The sequence below is a fragment of the Thermomyces dupontii genome (genome assembly GCF_041956625.1).
Source record: "Thermomyces dupontii strain NRRL 2155 unplaced genomic scaffold VTN31scaffold_3, whole genome shotgun sequence".
Taxonomy (NCBI): Eukaryota; Fungi; Ascomycota; class Eurotiomycetes; order Eurotiales; family Trichocomaceae; genus Thermomyces; species Thermomyces dupontii.
Window position 1 is genome coordinate 2,703,946 of NW_027192309.1, and position 19,768 is coordinate 2,723,713.

Consider the following 19,768-nt stretch of genomic DNA (forward strand, 5'->3'; position numbering starts at 1 on the left):
AAGAATGTAGTGAACCCGATGTATCAGTTTCAGTGCAACGGCTGAAAGAACTCCGGCGTCGCCGGTGTGAGTACAGTCCTAGGCGGTTGTGAGTATCGCTGCTGTTGCTGTTGTTGTTGTGCCTTCTCCATCTCGAGCGCCTTCTTCCTCGCGACGATGATACTCTTGAGAGCGCCGAGCCAGCGCGCGAGACTTTCCTCGTCCGGCGCGCTGAAGCGATAGATTGGTCGGTCTTCTGTGATGACCTGGAGGCAGAAGTTCTTGGATCGAGAGATGGGGTCGATTTCGGCGGCGTTGATGACCTGGGACATGGGTACGATCTTGATGGCGGAGTATTCCTGGGAAATGAATTAGCTCGGATATATCAAGGGATGTGATGGGGAGGGACGTACCCGGTCGTCCTTGTACAAGGCTAGACTGACAGGTCGTAGTACCACCCACACCTTCTTCCACTGTCGAACTCCGTGCTTGCTACGCAGACATTGTAAGTATCCATGGCAGATGACCTTGTCCGGATCGCTCAGCGGTCCGAGATATGAAGGGTTATGTTCCCGGGCGCTCTGGGAGCGCTTTGGAACATTGGTCCTTGAGGCCCGCTGCTGTCGCGTGGCAGGAGTATCCGACAGGTCAGAGAACTCGGTGACTTCGTTCCCCGAGTATTCCTGCATTGCGGGAAGATTTCGGCCGACAGACAACGAGCGCGACACGCCCAAGGCGCTCGGCGAGCGCCTTGTGTCGCGGTCCGCCTCGCCAATGTCCGAGAGCTCACTCGCCGTCACGGCGGCGACGTGATCCTCCCCCTCGCTCATGACCCCTTCCCGATGTTCCCCGGTTCGGGGCTGCGTTTCGGCGAGGATCGCCTCTTCCTCCTCATCAATCCGCGCTTCATTGCGAATCTTCTCGAGCCAATCCTCCGCTTCTTGCTCGGATGCCGCCTGGAACCGGTAGTTTTTAGACGGTGTGAAGATGCCAAACACGTGTTGTCGATGTGAGCGGGGCGAGTGGACCGGTGCGACTGCGGTGACGTCGGAGAGCGTGATTGATATGCGCAGGCGAGCCTCGTCTTCGTCTTTGTACACGGACAGAAGGTTTGGCCGGAGAACAAGGAAGACCGGCTTCCAGGATGCTTTGAACGCCTAGATTAGGAATCGCTCTCGGTCAGCTCGCATGCCGCGCGACCGCGCTGTCGAGACCAACCACTCACATGCTTGCTTTTCATCCGACACAACACCTTGCCCTGTTTCAGGACCCGATCGAACTCGAAACTCCCATGCTCATTAACCGGCGAGAAAGTATCCAGGGTGAGATGCCCAGTGCGGAGAGGGGTTGACGACGTCCGCAACGGACCGGCCGCGCTCGTACCGGACGGCGCCCCTGGCTTCTTCACGGACTGATCGTGGGGAGGCGCGGATGACGGGTTCTGGGAGCTTTGCGACATGGTCGTGCCGATTCGCAGAACAAATCCATGCTCTAGACGACACGCGAATGAATTGAACCGAGGTTACTGAGAGTTCACCGAGGAAATCCAAAGGAGGGAGAAACAGCCATGAATCCTCCAGCGCGTTTAGTCCACGGGGGGGCTATTTATTCTGCATTAATTTCAGGGTCCGGAGAGTGACAGCCCAAGCGTTGCGGCATGTCTGGGCGGAGGGAGATCTACAAGTGGGTTTGCCTTGGCTTCGGCTCCAGCTAAGACGGTCGAACTCCTTGATAGAGTTTCACTTTGGTAAGCATCGATCGGCCTCATCGAGTGCTGGTGATGGAGGTCCTTTGCCACTGGCAGTGGCTGGTGATTGCCAGAAAAGGAAGACACAGCCACGTCTTTGCAGTACCGTGTATTGTAACCAAAGGTACATCGTGAAGGTGTCTGGCATTGAGCATTTCGATGTACCTTGTTTCTTCCTGGCGTATCTATCTGTTCGTTCCATGGTTCAAGCTGCTATTCTTGTCCAGAGGACCGTGCCAAGTGCCAAGCAGCCTGACAGCTGCGATTGATTCACTTGGACTAGCAAGAGGTACTATGCACAGGATACTGTACCTCTTTAGGTACTCCGCACAGAAGAATAAAAATGGCATCTTCAGGATGTTCTATCTGATGTCGAGTCCTCATGGAAGTGCATCCGGATATTCGCTCTCCAGTGCAACAGCTCAGATCCGATGCCAAGCGTCGAATTCGGCCTGGAATGCTATCTAAGCTCCGGATGCGTGGTCGGCAGAGGCTCGAAATATCCAGCTTGACTGCAGAGAAGAATGAGGGTCAATGACTTGAACAGCTATTGTCCGTCATTTGGAGTTCAGGGAATCGACCAGGCGACGAACTGCAAAGTAATGGAAATTAGTAGTTTCGAAATCACAAAGGGTATTTCTGCAGGCTTCGTACGATTTCACTGTCAAGTGTCAACTGGAGTAAACAGGTTACTTATTACGGGCTGGCCAGGCCTGGACAATGACGAACCACACTAGTAACGGCTTGTATGATTGGTTGCCATCCAATTGGCCAATCAGCTCCTATTGTCAGCAATGCACCATATGATTGGTCCGATGCTGTACTAGCGCGGTTTCACTGCGTAAGGGCTGGCCAAGTGCCGAACTGGCAGCTAGTAATCTGGCCACCTGAAAAGGCCATGCAATGAAGTCTCTGCGATTAACAAAAACATCGTCCCCGACAGATCGAAAAAATCGACTGGTGCGCCCCATTTCCATTTCTTCGATTCCATACGGGGCTCGGATGTCTGAGCCGTAGCCGGCTTCGTGTCGTTTGCCTTGCCTGCGGGTGTTCTTGCTCATCACCGTCCGTCGACCAACAACCTGACACAGGGGCAACCGGGGACCGGAGGCTCATCGTCCTCCAGCCGTTCGTTACATCGTCTCGGATCACGTTCGATCTTCTCGTGACGGACCGCTATTGACGCTACGCATCATTAGACGAGGGAGGTTTGCCATTATTCGGGGTCCTTACTCGACTACCGGGGTATACCTTTTCGACCGACCCTTCAACATTCTCTCGTTGCGGGAATCAGCGCCGGCCTGCGCCGCCCTGACCCCCCTGGAAGAGGGCGATCGCCGCTGCGATGAACTTGATTCAACGCATTACCAAACGCCTACCCAAGGCTCCGGCCTTGCCGTCGGTGGATGACACTGCCACCCGAGAAAAGGGCGTGTTGGGGCGCCGGTTTGCCTTTTTCCGACGACGCATCAGGTTAAAGGGCAATTCCTCGATTTCAATACCTCTCGGATTTGTGCTATTATTTCCATGTCTTGTAATCATTTTAATCGTACTCATCATCGTCCGTCATTCCTCCTCATCCGGTGGGCTCCTCATCCCATCGGGTTCACCTCCATCCATCCGGTATGTCGGCTTCTTCCTCGTCACCCGCACGCAATAATGGTTTGTACTGATCCTGTCGCAGGAAAATCAGCGAGAAGTATGACAAGGTCTTCAATGTCGGGTGCCGCCCCATCGACACCTCCGGCCCGCGGGCCAACGCCGCCTTTGTCGTCTTGGCTCGAAACAAAGAACTCGATGGAGTGGTCGACTCCCTCCGATCCATTGAGCGGCATTTCAACCGCTGGTGGCATTATCCTTATGTGTTTCTCAATGACGGTGACTTCGATGACAATTTCAAGGAAACAGTTCGAAACCACACCAGCGCTCCCGTCGAGTTTGGCAAGATTGACGAGACCATGTGGGGCTTTCCAGACTGGATAGATGAAGAGGTTGCTCGGGAGGGCATTCGGAAGCAGGGAGATGCCGCCATCATGTACGGAGGCTTGGAGAGCTATCATCACATGTGCCGATTCTATTCTGGGTACGCATGGGTGGAGCGCTGATTGAGATATTTCCGTGGTCTAACCTGAACATAGGTTCTTCTACAAGCATCCCTTGCTCCAGAAGTACGAGTGGTACTGGCGTCTGGAGCCTGATATCAAGTACTTTTGTGACATTACCTAGTACGTTTTCCTGGCCAAAGTCGTGTCGCCTGCAGGAAACTGATCGTCTATAGCGACCCCTTTATTGAGATGGCCAAGCACAACAAGACTTATGGTTTCACGATTGCGGTCAAGGAATTGCGCGAGACCGTTCCGAATATGTTCCGGTACGCGTCCGCTTACATGCGCCAGAACAATTTGACCTCCAAGGGCTTGTGGGAAATGTTCCTCGAGAGGGACGAAAGTAAAGATGAGGATGAGAAAAAGAAGGATCCACTCCCGGTGGACGAGGATGTTGAAATCCCGGAGGTCGATCCGGAGGCCATGGAGGGCGAGAAGTACAACATGTGCCATTTCTGGAGCAATTTTGAAATCGCGCGGCTGGATTTTTTCCGGAGCAAGGAGTATGAAGACTTCTTCAACATGATGGACCGTAGCGGAGGCTTCTGGATGGAGCGGGTACGTGTACATTGGCGAACGACCCTGCGAGAATTCTGCTGACAGTGAATAGTGGGGTGATGCGCCAATCCATTCCCTGGCGGCCGGTGCTTTGCTGTCACCTAAGGACATTCACTACTTCCGTGACTTTGGTTACAGGCACACGACCATCATGCACTGCCCAGCCAATGCTCCCGCTCGACAACTAACTCGTGAGCCCTACCTGGACCCGACCATCGAGGATGAGAAGAAGCGGAAGGAAGATGATGACTACTGGGCAGAATACGATCCAGTGAAGGAGAACGGGGTTGGCTGCCGATGCCGATGTGACACGGACATTGTGGATGTCGAAGGCAAGCAGGGCAGCTGTCTTGCCGAGTGGGTTGAGGTGGCCGGTGGATGGGCTTCACCATAGATGGCCGAGTTGAGCCCGTCTGACCCCTTCTGCCGGGAGCCGCCGGGGTCGTCCAGACGTCCATGGAATGGCTCTGTTCGACGCTACAGGTCATGCCTCAGACGTGCTTGTCCCTCGTTTCCCTTTTTGTCTGTGGTCGTCCATGGGGAATTGGGGTGCTCGTTTCCTGTCTATCCCTGTCTGGAAGGGCGTTCCGGGTGAAGGTTGGATTTCGATCGATATCACCGCACTGATGCTCGCACTCTCAAAGTCCATGCGGTATTATTATTATTATCATCCCTGCCTCCTGTTTCATGCGTGCGAGTACATTGTGTGTCTGCATTGTCGATGTGTGTTGATTCAGGCTGTCGCGACGATTGGCTTTTGGGCAATGTTGTTTTATTCTTCCGTGTTATTCTTTACTGCACGCCCATTTACGGTAGATTAATGTACATAGGTAGGCTTACGGGAGGGAATACTCTTGAGCTTTGCTGATCAGGAGATGCTATGCCGATACTCCGTCCAGTAGCCGACCGGTAATAATAATGGAAAGCCTAGGTAATGGCAGCCTAGAATCTAGGTCTTAATGATGAATCATCAACTGTCATAACCTCATCCTTAGTCAGCCCAATGACGATCATCGCCATGTCATGTGCCCCGCGCATGTCATTCCGTTCAGGCTGCCTCACTCCATCCGAACATCACTTTACGATGGTCTGAGGGTGAACTTGGCTCTCATTCTCTGCCTACTTTTCAACCGGGGAGAGTTTCTTCAACTCGTCCAACTTTCATAGATTTCTTTCCTAATCCTGTCGGTTGACTCGAATCAGCCGCGCCAAAATCAATCGTCATCCCGATCCCGCCCCTCTCATAGATAAGTTCATCCGGTTAGGCAGGAAAGCATATACCATTTTCTCCTTTCCAACAGCTGAATGTATAGTGAGCGCTTTCTTTGAATAGTCTCGTCGATGGCCAGAGAACCTCAATCAAACCCTTCCCCAACATCCTGACTGCAGAGTGGCTTAACTTGCTCCCTTCCTGCCGCCTACCCCCCCGCGTGTAGCTTCACTCAACCAAGCACCCAAGACCCCGCCGTGATTATCCCGTCTGCTGCCTGATCCCGCTCACATCTCTCATGAGAGCTCTGTGGTCCTCGCGGACACCATGGCTGATATTTCCGAGCCAGAAAAGCGTCCCGCAGAGCCGGATCCCAGCCTGCCTCCCCGTCTGCGGTATCCCACCTTCCCGCCGCTGAGTCGATCCGTGGAGGAGTGGCTTTCTCAGTCACGACTGGCTACCATGTCGTCGACCGGCAATATGCAACCAGAGGGGCAAGGAGGGCCTTCCGCCGGCTCTCTGACTGAGAGCTGGGCGACACTGAGTCTGTCCGACATGCACTCGGAAGACGGTGCCCCATCCGAGCAGACCGACATGCTGTCGCTCATGGATCCGAGTGGCCCGGATGATGTGGCTAGCTTGGATGAAAGGGAGAGCAGTGCATATGGAGACGAGCCTGAGGATGCCGACGATGAGGAAGCAGCGGACGATGGCCGCAGGAGCATGTCCGCCTCACAGGAGTCCCTCTTACCTCTCTTCATCCGGGACGATCTGGCCGCAAATCAGGGTAGTAACATGACCATAAAACAACCGCCGTCGGAGTCGATTGAGTTCCCGGAGCCGGACCAGTGGCCCGAGGTGGATCAGATTGAGCTCAAGCATACAATTCGCATCCTTGATGACGGCGATACTGATCCCAACGGGTGCTATCAGGTCATTTCTGTGCACCAGACTATGACCAGAGACGGTCTGGAGCTGAACAAGCCTTTCCGGGTGCTCTATGCCGGGAATTCCGAGTTTAGGAATATGGTGCTGGACAAGATCGGGGATGTCCTGGTTTCGAGCTCGACACGCAGTGGCACCAGCTCAACGGACTCCTCCCGCTATCATGTGGTGCCGACGTCGTTTGGTGCAGGTGCCACCCCGAACTTTGCGGAGTTGCTTCCGATTCATGTACAATTAGTTGTCGACGAGTGCGTCGATGCCAGCGTAGATGTCGGAGCGAACGCCCCCAGCGCGGTAACCCTCAAGTTCAAGAACCGCCCACCTTGCTCCTCTATCTGGAATGGTTCCGCGCATGTGGTCCAGTCAGATATGGAGTGGTTCTTCCCGGACCTGGCCATCTTTTTCGTCTCGGAGAATGACACGGTCGAAGCCCAGAGGACAAGGCAATTGGCTCATACCTTCATGGCTACTCACGAAGTTCCCATCATGTTCATCTCTGAGGAGCCGCTATGGATGAAGGAAGCTCCCAGCAGCTTCCCTCTGGACGGGCACGTTCTTCATGTGTGCCTCGAGTCTCGGGATCCGGAAACGGGCGACACGACTGTGTTACGGCGATACCCGATTGACATCAAGACCTTTGAAAGCATTGCGCCGGCTCAGCTAAACCGACATCTGGCTTCTCTATGTGAGTTTCGTCCAAAGCCGACGCCGAACGTGGCCGGTCGCAAGCAAGTCCTCAAGCCTTTCGGCACTGCCCAGTATCCGACCAAGAATCTCTTGGAGGCGTTTCTGGCGCGTGCACATGAGTACTCGCCAGTCTTCCGAATGGTGATGTTGTCAATCCTTTTCGCTACCGCCGTGTCCCTTGGGTATTCTGGTGTCCGGTCATTGCTGGCAGCGTCCTTTCAACGATTTGCAGGATCCAGTAACGGGGATATCGCTACTGTGCCAGCCGCCACTACAACTACTGTCACTCTCCTGTCGGCAACAAAGGCCGTCTCGACAGCCGTGCCGAAGGTGGAACTGGGTCGACAGTATTCGTCAATTGATGAGCTGGCGGGCATGTCCTCTCTACTCTTGGAACAGCAGTCCAAGCCGGGCGAGTTCCAATTCCAGGTCATTGGGGATTGCCACATTATCATCAAAGAGCCGGCGGCGCGGCGGCCGCCCAAGTTTCATGTCACGGTCACTCGAGGGGACACCGTTCTACCCCACGAGTTGTCCAAGATATTTGACGGCGTCTATACCCTGCGGCTCAACCGAGAAGACGCCCATGGGCTGATCAATGTGAAGGTAACGACCAAGACCCAGCCCGTCCGGGAGCAGATGGTGGGATTCGACCTCGGCACGCCCTGGCTCAAGATAGAGAACTGGAAACGGGCAGCGAAAATGGTATCTTCGCAAGTCAGGCAGGACTTGACTCATGCGCAGACAGAGCTGTCTCTCATGTACAACCGCTTATCCACCGATGTGCAAGTCTGGATGGAGGATGTTGTGCAAAAGTCACAGGTCGTCTGTCAAGAAGCCGAACGGTACGGATATGATCGGGTCCGCCTGCAAAAGATGAGCAGAGACCTGATCATCAAGTCCCGGCAAGTCACGGACATCATGTCGCGGGCCATGGCGGGGCAATTTGCGGCGATCGCTCCGACATTGGCCAAGATGCAGGTGCACAGTCGAACGATCCAACGGGACACGGAGAAGGCTATCCGCAATCTGTGGGATCTGGTCGCCTCTCGTCAAATTGATAAGGACTTTGTCACGGACTTCTGGCAGAACTTGCGAAAGTCAGAGACCCTGGCCCGAGCGCAGAGAGCGGCAAGGGCATTGACCCAGAGGGCATGATCATCATCGATGTCTCTGACACATGCGGCGTTTCCTTTATACTTTGTTGGAATGTATGTTTTGTTGAGAGTTTTTGTTCCGGGAATGGAGTCAAGGAAGGGAAAGGATCGGGACAGAAGACAGAACTTAGCTATTTCTCCATTCTCTTGCTTTGAGAGTTATTCTGGGGGTTATTCTGGAGGCAATGGACACATAGTATTCTTTGCAATGGAGGTTTGATAAACAGCGTAGGTTGTATTATGATTATTTTGCTCTGGAGCCTCTGTAGTCTTTCTGGTCTCTACCATGTTGCGAGCGATAAGGTTGAAGTGTGAACTTGTGAACTGATGTGTACTCTTGAAAATCACGGGGCGTATGGAGCACTTTTGAATCGAGTTTTCGCATTGCAGCATCTTTGCAAATGTTGATCTCCGTGTATTTGCATTACGGAATCGGGTAGGAATGAAATTTTCGGTGGGAAAAAGCAAAACAAGATTGCCTTTTCCAGACCCCGCTCTCCCTCCTTCATCCTCCTTTTTCTCGATAATCATCCAGTCTTTTTTTTGACAAGAAAAAGAAGACCCCCCAAAGGATTGTTCAAAGTCAATATCTTTTTCGACTTCAAACTACAAAACTAGAATTCGATTCTATATCGCCATCTAGTTACCATGCCTGACGTGCCTGAGACGAAGCCGGACCCCACTTCCACCGGGACGGACACCGCGCAGTCCGCCACCGAGTCGAAGACCGAGAAGGCTGAGGAGACCAGCGAGAAGAAGACGGAGGGGGCGTCCGAGTCGACCGGTCCCAAGACAACAGACAGCGTTTTCTCGATGTTTGGCGGGGGTCCCAAGAAGGAGAAGAAGGAGGAGCCCGAAGAGGATGTGGACGAGCCGTCCGGATCGTCCAAGGCGAAGAAGGGCGAAGAAGAAGTGAGTGATTGAGATTGCCGGCAGATGGTTGCGTTCAAGATCTGGCGCGGGTGCTGACTGGTGCTTTTTGTGGTTTCAGGACGAAGCCCCCGAGTCTCCGGACGTCCACTTTGAGCCCGTCATCCACCTGACCGAGAAGGTCGAGACGAAGACGAACGAGGAGCAAGAGGAGCAGGTGTTTAAGATGCGCGCGAAGCTGTTCCGGTTCGATCGCGGGACGCGCGAGTGGAAGGAGCGGGGCACTGGTGATGTGCGATTGCTGAAGCATAAGGAGAATCACAAGACTCGCCTGGTCATGCGGAGAGACAAGACCCTCAAGGTCTGCGCGAACCACTACAGTAAGTTTCGCGGGTCCGGGAGGTATTCAGCGGCCTGCTGATGTGGTTGTTTAGTTGTGCCGGATATGAAGCTGTCCCCCAATGTCGGCAGCGACCGAAGCTGGGTGTGGAATGCGGCGGCCGATGTCAGCGATGGCGAGCCCGAGGCGCAGACGTTGGCGATCCGATTCGCAAACGCCGAGAGTAAGTTGGTTCCTCCGAGTTGGGATTGAGACGTGGGCTAATCGGAGTAGACGCCAATGCCTTCAAGGATGCGTTCATCAAGGCGCAACAGGAGAACGAGAAGCTTTTTGCTCAGGCGGCCTCCTCTTAAAGGGTTGATCGAGCGCCGCGCGGTCTTGCCCCCCCTTGCTTTCACCAGTTTCCCTCCCCGACCTTTGCCGTACTTCCGTCCATCACCGTCCCCGTTACCCCTGTCCTCACCATTCCCTCGATCGAATTAATGTATCACGGACTGATCCCGCAAGCCCGGTTGTGATGTTCCCGCCCACCATGTCCGAATCCTCGGAGCGCATTTTAGGAACCGTGGCAGACGGCGGGTGTGGTAGATTAGAACATGATGAATGGCTATGATTGAATACAGGCAATGGACATATACATGCAGCTTTCTTCGATTACTCGTTACTTTAATTTTTGTAGAACACTTCTGTAGATGTAGCGATGGAGCGTTTTGATGGAGTTTGTTCCTCACCGCTTTCAGAGAACGAGAGAAGAACACCTGTTCATGGTCAAACCTCCATTGTTCGGCACTTTTCCCTCAGCAAGGACTCTCTTCATCGAGCCCAGATTGCTCCGTGCGCCCGACGTATCCCTTTGCGAAGGAGACGTTGACGATCAGAACCATCTCCGTTGGAAGTTTCTCGTTTCGGTTCCTACAGTATTCTTTGATTACCCGGCGCGCCACCAATCTCCAGCACCAACCACCTCGACAAGTTCACCACTACACTTTTGCGCGCGCGACAATTTCGGCGACGACACTGACAAGGGGGACTGATTGGATTGGCGCTTCTACTGCTGCGCGTCAAGATGCCGGATGTACGTGTTTTTTTCTCTCCCTTCCTTCAATGCGCGTTCCTTGGGTCATTGCGACTCCGCGATGCGCCGCGTTGAGAATCCCGACTTCTTGCTACGTATTCAAGATGGTCATTGAAGCTCACGATGGCTGGGATACAGGTCAAGCGAACAATCAAGCTTATAACGGAGCAGCATATCATGTACGTTTCCAGATCCAGATTTTGCTTTTTTTTTTTTTTTTTAATTCAGCTCCCTTCTGAATGCGAACACCTCTTGCTGATCGTGTTCTCCAGTGAAGGCAAAGACTCCGGCGTCGCCGGCTTCCCGCAGCGAGCATGGTCGATTGAGATCCACGTCCTGAACGAGCACGGCGAGCCCACGCCGACGTCGCTCTTCGATAAAGTCACCTACCGACTACATCCGAGTTTTGGGGATCGCGCGGTGCAGAGTGCGTACAATGCATAAATCTTCAGCTTTGGGAATGGTTCGCCTGGAGGTGGGTGCTGACCGATCCTAGCGTTCAAAACGCCGCCGTTCCGAATCGAAGAGGAAGGATGGGGCGAGTTCGACATGACTATCGGCCTGTTTGCGCCGGACAAGGAGCATACGATCACGCATGACTTGAACTTTCAGCAGAGTCGATACGAGTCGAAACATGTGATTGTACGTGTTACTTTTTTTTTTTTTTTCGTTATCCTTCGTTGCAGTGCTGACGTTTTGGACCAGACGTTTAGGAATCCCAAGCCCGCCTTGCTGGAGCGGCTCCGTGAGACGGGCCCCGTTCCGGGTGATGAGAATGGGGTCAAGACCAAGCGTGGAGCCACGGGCGAGGAGAGCGTGAAGAAGAAGAAGAAGCTGGACAAGACGGTACGCAAAGGAAACCCAGTCCTCGGGGGTAACGCAGACGCTGACTTTGACCAGATCGATATGGACAAACTCGCCGACGGACTGCAGAAACTCTCGGAGGATGATCTCCTGCAAGTCGTGCAAATGATCCACGACAACAAGAGTCCGGATTCGTATACGCGGAACGACGTGGAGCGTACGTCTCTCTCTTTCTCTCCCCTGGTCTAAATCGAGCATCTACTGACTGTGGCTTTAGAAGGGGAATTCCACGTGGACCTCTACACCCTCCCGGATACATTAATCAAAATGCTCTGGGACTTTGTCACGGAAAAGGGCGTTGCTTGATCAGTCCATTGTCCTGTCCTGTTCTGGATGGCGATATGGATCGTATACGTCTGGTGATGCGCGATTTCTTTTTGGGACGAATGATGCATGACAGCATGCCCTCATCAGGTCTATGGATGCACCACCGGTTTCCCCGTCCGTTCCACATCATGCTGCTCTATTATCAACGATGATGACCTCGATTACCTGTGATAGTTATTCCTTCTTTTTCTTTTTTTCCTTTCCGGTAATGATAGGGAGTGGGTTTTGAGTTAGGCATTGTTTGTTAAATTGAACTGGTTATTCTCGACATTCAGCGTGGTGACGATGTACTTGGCTACTGCAGGGTTCTTTGTCGGCCGCGTGTGCCATGGCGATCAGATCAATAGTATCTTGATCGAATTCAACTTTCTTTCCCCCTCTTCTTCTTCCTGTAGGTAGCCCCGTTTTCCTTGGGGATAATGTCACCGCGAAAACCACCATCCTGTCCCCGAGGAATTGATAATTCCTCCCACTACAGTGTAAGTATTCTTCTCTATTCTTACTCCACGGCGACGACAGCAACGCCGCCCCGTTTCGAGCTCGAGCTCCTCGACTCTGCCAATCTCCTCTCGACCGTCCTGTCCTGCAAAAGAATCCCGATTAATCAATCAATGGATTGATGATTACGAACTCGGTATTAGGGTCCGGGGGATAGAGGATAGATCTGCAGGGTTGAGCAACTCTGCCAGACGGTTTGGAAGTTTTTTGAAAGGGGGTTGGTTGGTTGGTTGCTTGCTTGCGGATTGTCGGTTCGGGGTGACTGTTTGTTGGTGGGTTTAGTGAGGGCTGTGCGGCATTGACAACTTCGATCATGAAAAGGTAGTAGACTCAACTGAAGTAAGCAGCTGCAAGCCCTCAAAGACCCCTCGTCAAAGTCGCCGGTTGATTTCCTTGAATACCAGCTTCCTTTTTTTCCTTCCATCGGTCACGGCTCGTTGGATTCAAAAGTGTCGGTCCAGCTCGGTAACTACCTACCTACCTATGCGGTTGGCGGACTTGCTTTACAATGAAGATCCATGCAGGAGAAACGTGGAAAAGCGTATGAGGGATTCGGTCATTATTGGTATCGTGACTTCGGAGGGAATGATAATCCTCGCTTACTTGAATGGCGAAGGATGGTGTTGTCTCGGTCAATTCAGACCCAGGGTGATCACAGGCAAGTTCGAGGTTAAAGCTACAATAAACCGATCCTTTCATATTTCCCATTCTTATGTCTGGAATCAGTAAATACATGTCTATTGATACTTCATAAAACACTACGAGTAGGGGATATCACAAGAATAATCACATACAAAATAAAAAAAAAACCCGACATCAAGCATGATCTCTCGACTGGACTGGCCGCATGTCCACGTGAGCGTGGATTGACGTAGGCATTTGTATATACACGGGACCTGCCCTGTCGTCGATTCCTGCCGTCGTGTCAGAGTCGTGAAATCGATTATACAAGAAATTCGAGAAGGGATCGTATCCAGATTCAACACCGACACCAACGCCCGGACACCGAGAATTAAGACACAAGAGTATGTAGTGTGTCGCGACATTAAATGATGTTTTGTCTAGACAGAATGTTAGGTTCCGTCGATTGTCAAAGAAAGGAGGGAGGTACCGTTTCAGCAAATGTTCGATACTCGTCACAGTGATCTTGCCCCGGCCAACTTGCTCCTCCAGCTCGACCAGCGTGGATATGAGCTCGCCGGCTCGGTAGGCTAGCAGGGCTGGTGGTTGGAGGTGGTTCATCTCGGCGATTTCGTAGTGGAGTTTGACGAAGTGGACGGTTTGATGTAGGCGGGCGACGCCCGTCAGGGCTTCTTCGACTTCTTCACTGAGGGAAGACTGATCGTTCCATTAGACACAAAGATGTTTGCGGGGAGGGAGAGGATGGAGGATTACATCTGGATCAAAAATGCAAACTACCACTGTTGTGTCTGGCGGCACTCGCTCAATCGCATTGAGATACCCCTCCGCATCGACCTCATCCACTGTGCCGTACAGCCGCTTGCTGGGACTGTTCCTGCGCATGTGGTTCTGCTGCTGTGATAGCTCCCGCATTCGCTTCTCGCGCCATCGTTGCATGAATTCCTCGTCGTCTGCGTCGAGGGGAATCTTGTCCTTATTCGAATCCGTCTTCCTGTCCTTATCCGCATCCGTCTTCTTGCTGAGGTCCAGACCCGTCAGGTCGAGCAGCGTGCGCCTAAAAGTTTTCCTGCGCTCCCGCTCATAGGATTGTGCGTCGGCAATGACTCCCTTGGGCCCCGTGTTGGCCTCGAAGACGGTGGTGGGCACCGTGTACGTTGTTGTCGTTCGCGACCCCATGTTCCTGCGGTCGTCGTGGATGCTGTCCGCGTAGTCGGAATCGTTGTCTGATTGTTCCTGCCCCTCGTCTTGCTTCTCCTCTTCCTCTGATTCTGTCTCCGACGCGTTCCGATCTTCCGGGTGTGTCTTGAGGACTTCGCGGTTACTGTTCACCAGGCGCTCGAATTCTTCCTGGGCAGACATGGTGGAAAAGAAAAATCCAAGAAGGGGCTCGAGGATTAGTTTAAAAGTAACGGTCCCAACTTCCGCGACGAACAGGAGGAGCCGCCGAGGAGGTCAATGCCTCGAATTTGGAAACGCTGCAACTACTGAACTGGGATCTGAACCACGCGGCACGAGTCACCGACAGACAGGATACGGAGCTGATGACGATCCCAACCAGGGCTGTGAGTCTGCGAGTGTTGTGTTCGTGTTTCAGAGTCACCAGTCGGGTATGTGGATCGAAAAAATCATACTCTGTTGCGTTAGACTGGCGTCGCGGAGACCTGCACAGTGCACGGCCGATTCCACAGAGTCCAAAATGGCACGCGAGCGAGTGCGATTCCCGGTAAGAAATGTGATTAAGATTTCCGTTGGACCTTGCACCTGCAGCTCGCGAGTTTGATCGATCGACCAGAAAAGCAGAAGTAGCAGAGACCCAACCTGCGATCAGAATTCGAGCGATTTGAGTTTTTTTTTTTTCCTCCGATCCCCAGAATACTTCCTCGTACAGTAACTATTAGCCTATGATCCTGGAATCCTAAATGCTGCCACGTGATTCCGCCCCTGACTGGAGGCTTGGCGTTTCATGTTTCTACTTCCGGCGCTCTGATTGGTTCCGCTTTGATTCCGGACTCCAAGCCGCAGGAACATTATTCTGATCATTTCATCCGGAGAATAGTTACTAGTATGGAGTTCTAATATGTATGCATCAAATTCCTCCTATCAATGCTATCCTTTGTATATGGCCATGGAAGAAATAACAAGTGCCTGAACTGCTCAAGGGTCCATCTGATACATTCACAATGAACTTGCATGAACCCATTACCCGAAACGGACAACCTCGTCTGCAGTTCATCGTCTGAAAGACTGAACCTGATGCAGTCAACAAACTGACCCTGGTTCAAAAACACGTGGCAAGTCAATCATCCATATGCTTGGCAGGCGAGGGTTCTGCCACGTTTTCCCTTGTCATTGTTGATTTCATGGTGAAGCGTCGAATAGTTTTGTGAGGGTACTCGCCCGACGCCCAGCATCTCAAGGTCCCTGATCCCTGACTGCGCACGAAGGATTAATCAAGCTCAAACTTATTATTAGAGGTAGTTCCATGCGGCTATATCGGCGCTCCGCGCACCCCAATTTCCAGTGCGGAAGAGAGAATCAAAGGATTCTCTTCCCGCACTAGTTCCAGTCTACGCGAGTATTGACCTGTAAGTCTCGCACGAGAAAATGAGAACAGTAGAGATCAAACACACTCGGATTCAGATTGCTTCTTCCAACTCAGCACCATTCCTTGCATCGAGTCGGCCGCTTAAGCCTCCGACGGTCCGCCCGTCCGCCCTCCGAGAAATAGGGCTAGAACCACCAACCTAGAATAGAATTAGAAGGTCTAGCTTTTACTGCTATTAAAGAACCTACGGATACCAGATTGGGTACTCTGTATGAAGCTTCACCTATTTCTGGCTCACCGGTCGAGCCATCCAGCTCTCATCATGATTCTTCTGATGATAGGGTTAGGCCTCTCCCCTGATCTTTGAAACATTTACACCTATGATTTCCATATCACTTCTTGATTGAGTCCCGAGTTTGATATAGTCTATTAGGTACTGGGGTGACTGCTGCACAAGGAGACATGGTACTCCATAGTGGTTCAGAGTACGGAGTAGTATACATTCCCATTCCACATGGCCAAGGATCCTCCAGATAGTTGTATTCCTATCGTATCTGGTTGCTCCATTGCCTCTTAAGGGAAGGAGAAATTGCTCCATGGTCTATCAACCGGACGATTCAAAATGATTAATTCACTCGATCTTTATTGACTACGGTATTAGTGTATGTTGATCGCGGCAATCTGCTTGCCAATTCGAACCCTGAAAAACATCTCGAGGCTTCTTTTTGGGTTCTACAGTATGTTGTTTTTATACATACTAAAGACCAACACATACTGGTCCCGACATGGCCATTCCTTTGGAGACCAGTGCCTTGACAAACTTCTCTTTCAGTAGCCAGACTGACTGACCGAGGTTTCCTCGAAGATTGATCAGTGATCCGAAACCGTCAAGACTACGTATAGGATCTTCGCACATCGCTTCAGTGTCTGGCATAAAACCACTGATGTGGTCTTGTACAGCCACCATGTTCTGTGGCGAAAGGTATGCGTTCTATTAACAGCGTCCGTTTGGGACCGGCCGGCGTGCATGTAGAGTTCCAGCCACTTGCATCTGGCTTCGCGTCATGTCGAGACTCATCTTCACGAAGAAATGCTCGCAGGATGTATACTGGAGCATCAACCGTGTTCGTCTTCGTACTTGTAGGATTGTTGGGGTGGAAGAATCCTCTCCTGTTGGACCCGTGGTTAGCAAATGGTTCGAAGACGAGACGAAAGCATACCTAAGTACCTACTACTTATCGATTCGAGTTCAAGCCCTTTGACTATGGATGGCCTCGCATCACCATCCAGCAGTCGTCATCAGATCCTCAGCGTGATTGCCTCGTTATACTGGCAGGGTCGTTCCTTCCTCCCAGGATGGTCTTTCCCGCTTCGACGTCATCCCGGCATGAATCATTCCGCCGCCCGGACCGCAGCTTCCCGATTTGTCACAGGGGGCTCGACGACGTCTTCATGACAATCCGAACCGTGTCTGCTTGATCCATGTCTATCGCTCCATCTTTCGATGGGAATAGATAATCAGTGATCTCCAAGCCATCTGCCGACTGAGTGCTGGCAGTGGGCTACTATGATCTCGCTCTCTCGATCCCGATGTCGCTGGGCAGTGGCCTCCGTTTTGGCGGCATGCTTCCTGTTCATCGTCTACCCGTATCGCCGCCATCGTGGATATCTGCCGTCGCTGCCAGCGCGAGACCCTTTTCTGTCATCGTCAACGGACAAAGCTGTCTGTATTGCCGATCCAAGAGTCATCCGCAAATATGACCTGCAGGAGCCGGTCCACTACATGCGTCGAGAAATAAGACCTAATTGGACCAGGGACGATTTGCCCATGTCGGTGGATGTAGACATTGCATTGTTAGATGTACCATCGGTCGGCTCCAGCGGCAGAGTCGATTCCAGGATGAATGTGACCTGCGCTCCTCCGATTCGGCTGGCCGTGCCGTGGCCGCCGCCAAAGATGGATGCGTCAGAGCTCGACTTTGGCATCTCCACGACGGGGGATCGGCTGTTAGTAGCGATGGATGCCTTTGGGCATTGGCTGGGTCATTCTAACGCGCGTTTGCTGGCAGTTATCGAGCCAGGGGCGCGCATCGTTAAGATAGAAGAGAAAGCGGAGTCTCTTGGAATTCACTTGGTTATCTTTGAGTCGAGCAAGGACTACGAAACGCGATACTGGTCTCTGGTTCAGGTGCTCGCTGACAACGCACGACCAGGGACCAAGTGGTCGGTTATTATGGACGATGACACATTCTTCCCGTCCATGGAGGGGGTGCTAGACATGCTGAGACAATACGACGAGAGGAAACCGTACTATATCGGAGGACTCTCGGAGAACGGCAAGCAAATCGGCCTCTTCGGTATTTTTGCCTTTGGTGGTGCTGGCATCTTCATCTCGCGCCCACTGTTGCACCAACTGGGCAAGGTTTGGGAGTTGTGCGAAGAGAATACAGACCACGGGGACGGAAAGATTGCGAGCTGCATCTATCAGCTCACCGACACGAAACTTACGGTTGACTCGGGTCTGTTCCAGATGGATCTTGCGGGAGATGTGTCGGGATTCTTCGAAGCGGCGCGAACGTTGCCCGTGTCGTTACATCACTGGCGGTCCTGGTTTTGGGCGGACATGGCGCAAATCTCGTCTGTCTCTCGTGCGTGCAGCACATCCTGCATCCTCCGTCAATGGCGGTTCGCCGATGGCTGGATCTTGACAAACGGATACTCGGTCATCCGGTACAGCGACGAATTCAACGAGGAGGTCGACATGGTCAAGAATGTCCGGCCCATGGAGAAGACCTGGGACGACATGAACGGGTCCAATGACCAATCCTTTTACTTTCGTCTGGCGCCTCTCCGTCCCAGGGACAAGGGCAAGATGTCCTATAAGTTGGCGGAGAGCGTTGTCCTCGACGACGGCTCTGTACGGCAAATCTACATTCTCCAATCCCGAGACGAGCACACGGAGAATGAGAAGTCGGAGCCAGAAGCGGTCACCTATCAGGACAGCTCTGAAGGTGATAGGGTCATTGAGTTGATATGGCGGCGGGCGCAATAGCATAGGTATATTGGAAGTAAGCTTGGTCCTTCGAAAATGTCTTTGGGTCTCCAGCTTGAACAGTATGGCTAAGAAATTATAGAGCTAGACTTTACCAAAGAATGGTTTTGAATCATGTTCATGTTGCCCAAAGTAGAATGTTGACGAGGTGAAATTCACAAATAAACCAGCCTTTCCTTCCCCTTCAGGAATCCAGAGGTCAGCTATCAATGACAATTCGGGTGCTCTAGGTAACTGTCGAGGGGTAATGGCGTAGCGGTCAGCAACTCCAGCTACGTAGGTGACTGATCTTCCCAGTCTGCAGCCCTGTTGCCCTGCTGATGACGGGGGAGTTGTGTTGGCCAGGTCAAACTTGAGGAAGATTCAAGACGGCACCTTCACAGCTCCTGATTTTTTTTTTCTTTTCCTTATTATTTTATTGAATTCTTCTGGACCTAGTTAGAAATTCAAGGGTTGTTTTGCAAGTAGATAGTGAGAACTCGGCTGTTGAATGATGGCTTTGGTCGTCTTGGAGATGTACCTGGTGCATCGATGGTGCATCGCCGATGCATCGGGGGAACATACCTATAGGTTATTGACAGATTAGGCGTGAATTGGAAGCAGGAGGTTCGAATCCTGGATCTGATATTTTTTTTAATCCTTCCTTTTTGAACTGTGAAGCAGCCCTTTTGGTGTTGGAATACAGTACGAGTAGTTATTGTACTTGCACTTTCCAGTTTTGACAGGGGAGAGCGCCAAGCCGATCCGTTCCTGTCTGAGAGGTGGATCCCAGCCGGGCCGAGTGGATCCTGACTGGAGCAGATCGATGGATACCGTACTCCGTACTGTATGGCGGGCCGAATTCGGAATTATGACAGAATGGAGACCGGTTCAATAAGATAAAAAGGTTGGACCCTGCATGGAAGGGTGGAATGGAAGCTCGATACTTAGTACTAGTACTGTATGTATTCAATGATACGGGGACATGTTTCTCTGCGCTGCATGGTCTTCGTATTTCGATGGTTAGGTATCATGATAGGTATAAGAGCTGCAGCGTTTAATTGACCTGCCGATCAAATTAGAAAAAAAGGATCAAAGGCCAGGATATTTTGACAGAGAATAGATGGATTACTGAATGGCTTGCCAGAAAGCCACTTGACTGTACCTATATTCAAAAGATTTGTTGTC

The 19,768-nt window shown here is 52.1% G+C and overlaps 7 protein-coding genes across 7 annotated transcripts; 5 read left to right on the forward strand and 2 right to left on the reverse strand.

The window, feature by feature from the left end:
- Window positions 1-29: 29 nt before the first annotated feature.
- VTN31DRAFT_4473 (uncharacterized protein) lies at window positions 30-1,438 on the reverse strand (the record flags this gene model as incomplete). Its single annotated transcript, XM_069404865.1, has 3 exons — window positions 30-338; window positions 393-1,136; window positions 1,205-1,438. 3 exons carry the CDS (start codon window positions 1,436-1,438, stop codon window positions 30-32), a joined length of 1,287 nt encoding a protein of 428 aa, XP_069261796.1.
- A 1,633-nt stretch (window positions 1,439-3,071) lies between these two features.
- On the forward strand, window positions 3,072-4,783 carry VTN31DRAFT_4474 (uncharacterized protein; the record flags this gene model as incomplete). The annotated part of the gene is made up of 5 exons (XM_069404866.1): window positions 3,072-3,349; window positions 3,411-3,809; window positions 3,865-3,951; window positions 4,005-4,389; window positions 4,442-4,783. The coding sequence occupies 5 exons, from the start codon at window positions 3,072-3,074 to the stop codon at window positions 4,781-4,783; spliced, it is 1,491 nt and encodes a 496-aa protein (XP_069261797.1).
- A 1,143-nt stretch (window positions 4,784-5,926) lies between these two features.
- VTN31DRAFT_4475 (uncharacterized protein) lies at window positions 5,927-8,389 on the forward strand (the record flags this gene model as incomplete). Its single annotated transcript, XM_069404867.1, has 1 exon — window positions 5,927-8,389. The coding sequence occupies one exon, from the start codon at window positions 5,927-5,929 to the stop codon at window positions 8,387-8,389; it is 2,463 nt and encodes an 820-aa protein (XP_069261798.1).
- Window positions 8,390-9,036: 647 nt separating this feature from the next.
- Window positions 9,037-9,951, forward strand: VTN31DRAFT_4476 (uncharacterized protein; the record flags this gene model as incomplete). The annotated part of the gene is made up of 4 exons (XM_069404868.1): window positions 9,037-9,300; window positions 9,380-9,638; window positions 9,693-9,821; window positions 9,872-9,951. 4 exons carry the CDS (start codon window positions 9,037-9,039, stop codon window positions 9,949-9,951), a joined length of 732 nt encoding a protein of 243 aa, XP_069261799.1.
- A 713-nt stretch (window positions 9,952-10,664) lies between these two features.
- VTN31DRAFT_4477 (uncharacterized protein) lies at window positions 10,665-11,843 on the forward strand (the record flags this gene model as incomplete). The annotated part of the gene is made up of 7 exons (XM_069404869.1): window positions 10,665-10,673; window positions 10,812-10,852; window positions 10,946-11,100; window positions 11,170-11,315; window positions 11,379-11,519; window positions 11,574-11,694; window positions 11,755-11,843. The coding sequence occupies 7 exons, from the start codon at window positions 10,665-10,667 to the stop codon at window positions 11,841-11,843; spliced, it is 702 nt and encodes a 233-aa protein (XP_069261800.1).
- Window positions 11,844-13,407: 1,564 nt separating this feature from the next.
- Window positions 13,408-14,363, reverse strand: VTN31DRAFT_4478 (uncharacterized protein; the record flags this gene model as incomplete). Its single annotated transcript, XM_069404870.1, has 3 exons — window positions 13,408-13,423; window positions 13,474-13,700; window positions 13,758-14,363. 3 exons carry the CDS (start codon window positions 14,361-14,363, stop codon window positions 13,408-13,410), a joined length of 849 nt encoding a protein of 282 aa, XP_069261801.1.
- A 2,753-nt stretch (window positions 14,364-17,116) lies between these two features.
- On the forward strand, window positions 17,117-18,601 carry VTN31DRAFT_4479 (uncharacterized protein; the record flags this gene model as incomplete). The annotated part of the gene is made up of 1 exon (XM_069404871.1): window positions 17,117-18,601. The coding sequence occupies one exon, from the start codon at window positions 17,117-17,119 to the stop codon at window positions 18,599-18,601; it is 1,485 nt and encodes a 494-aa protein (XP_069261802.1).
- Between the last annotated feature and the right edge of the window lie 1,167 nt (window positions 18,602-19,768).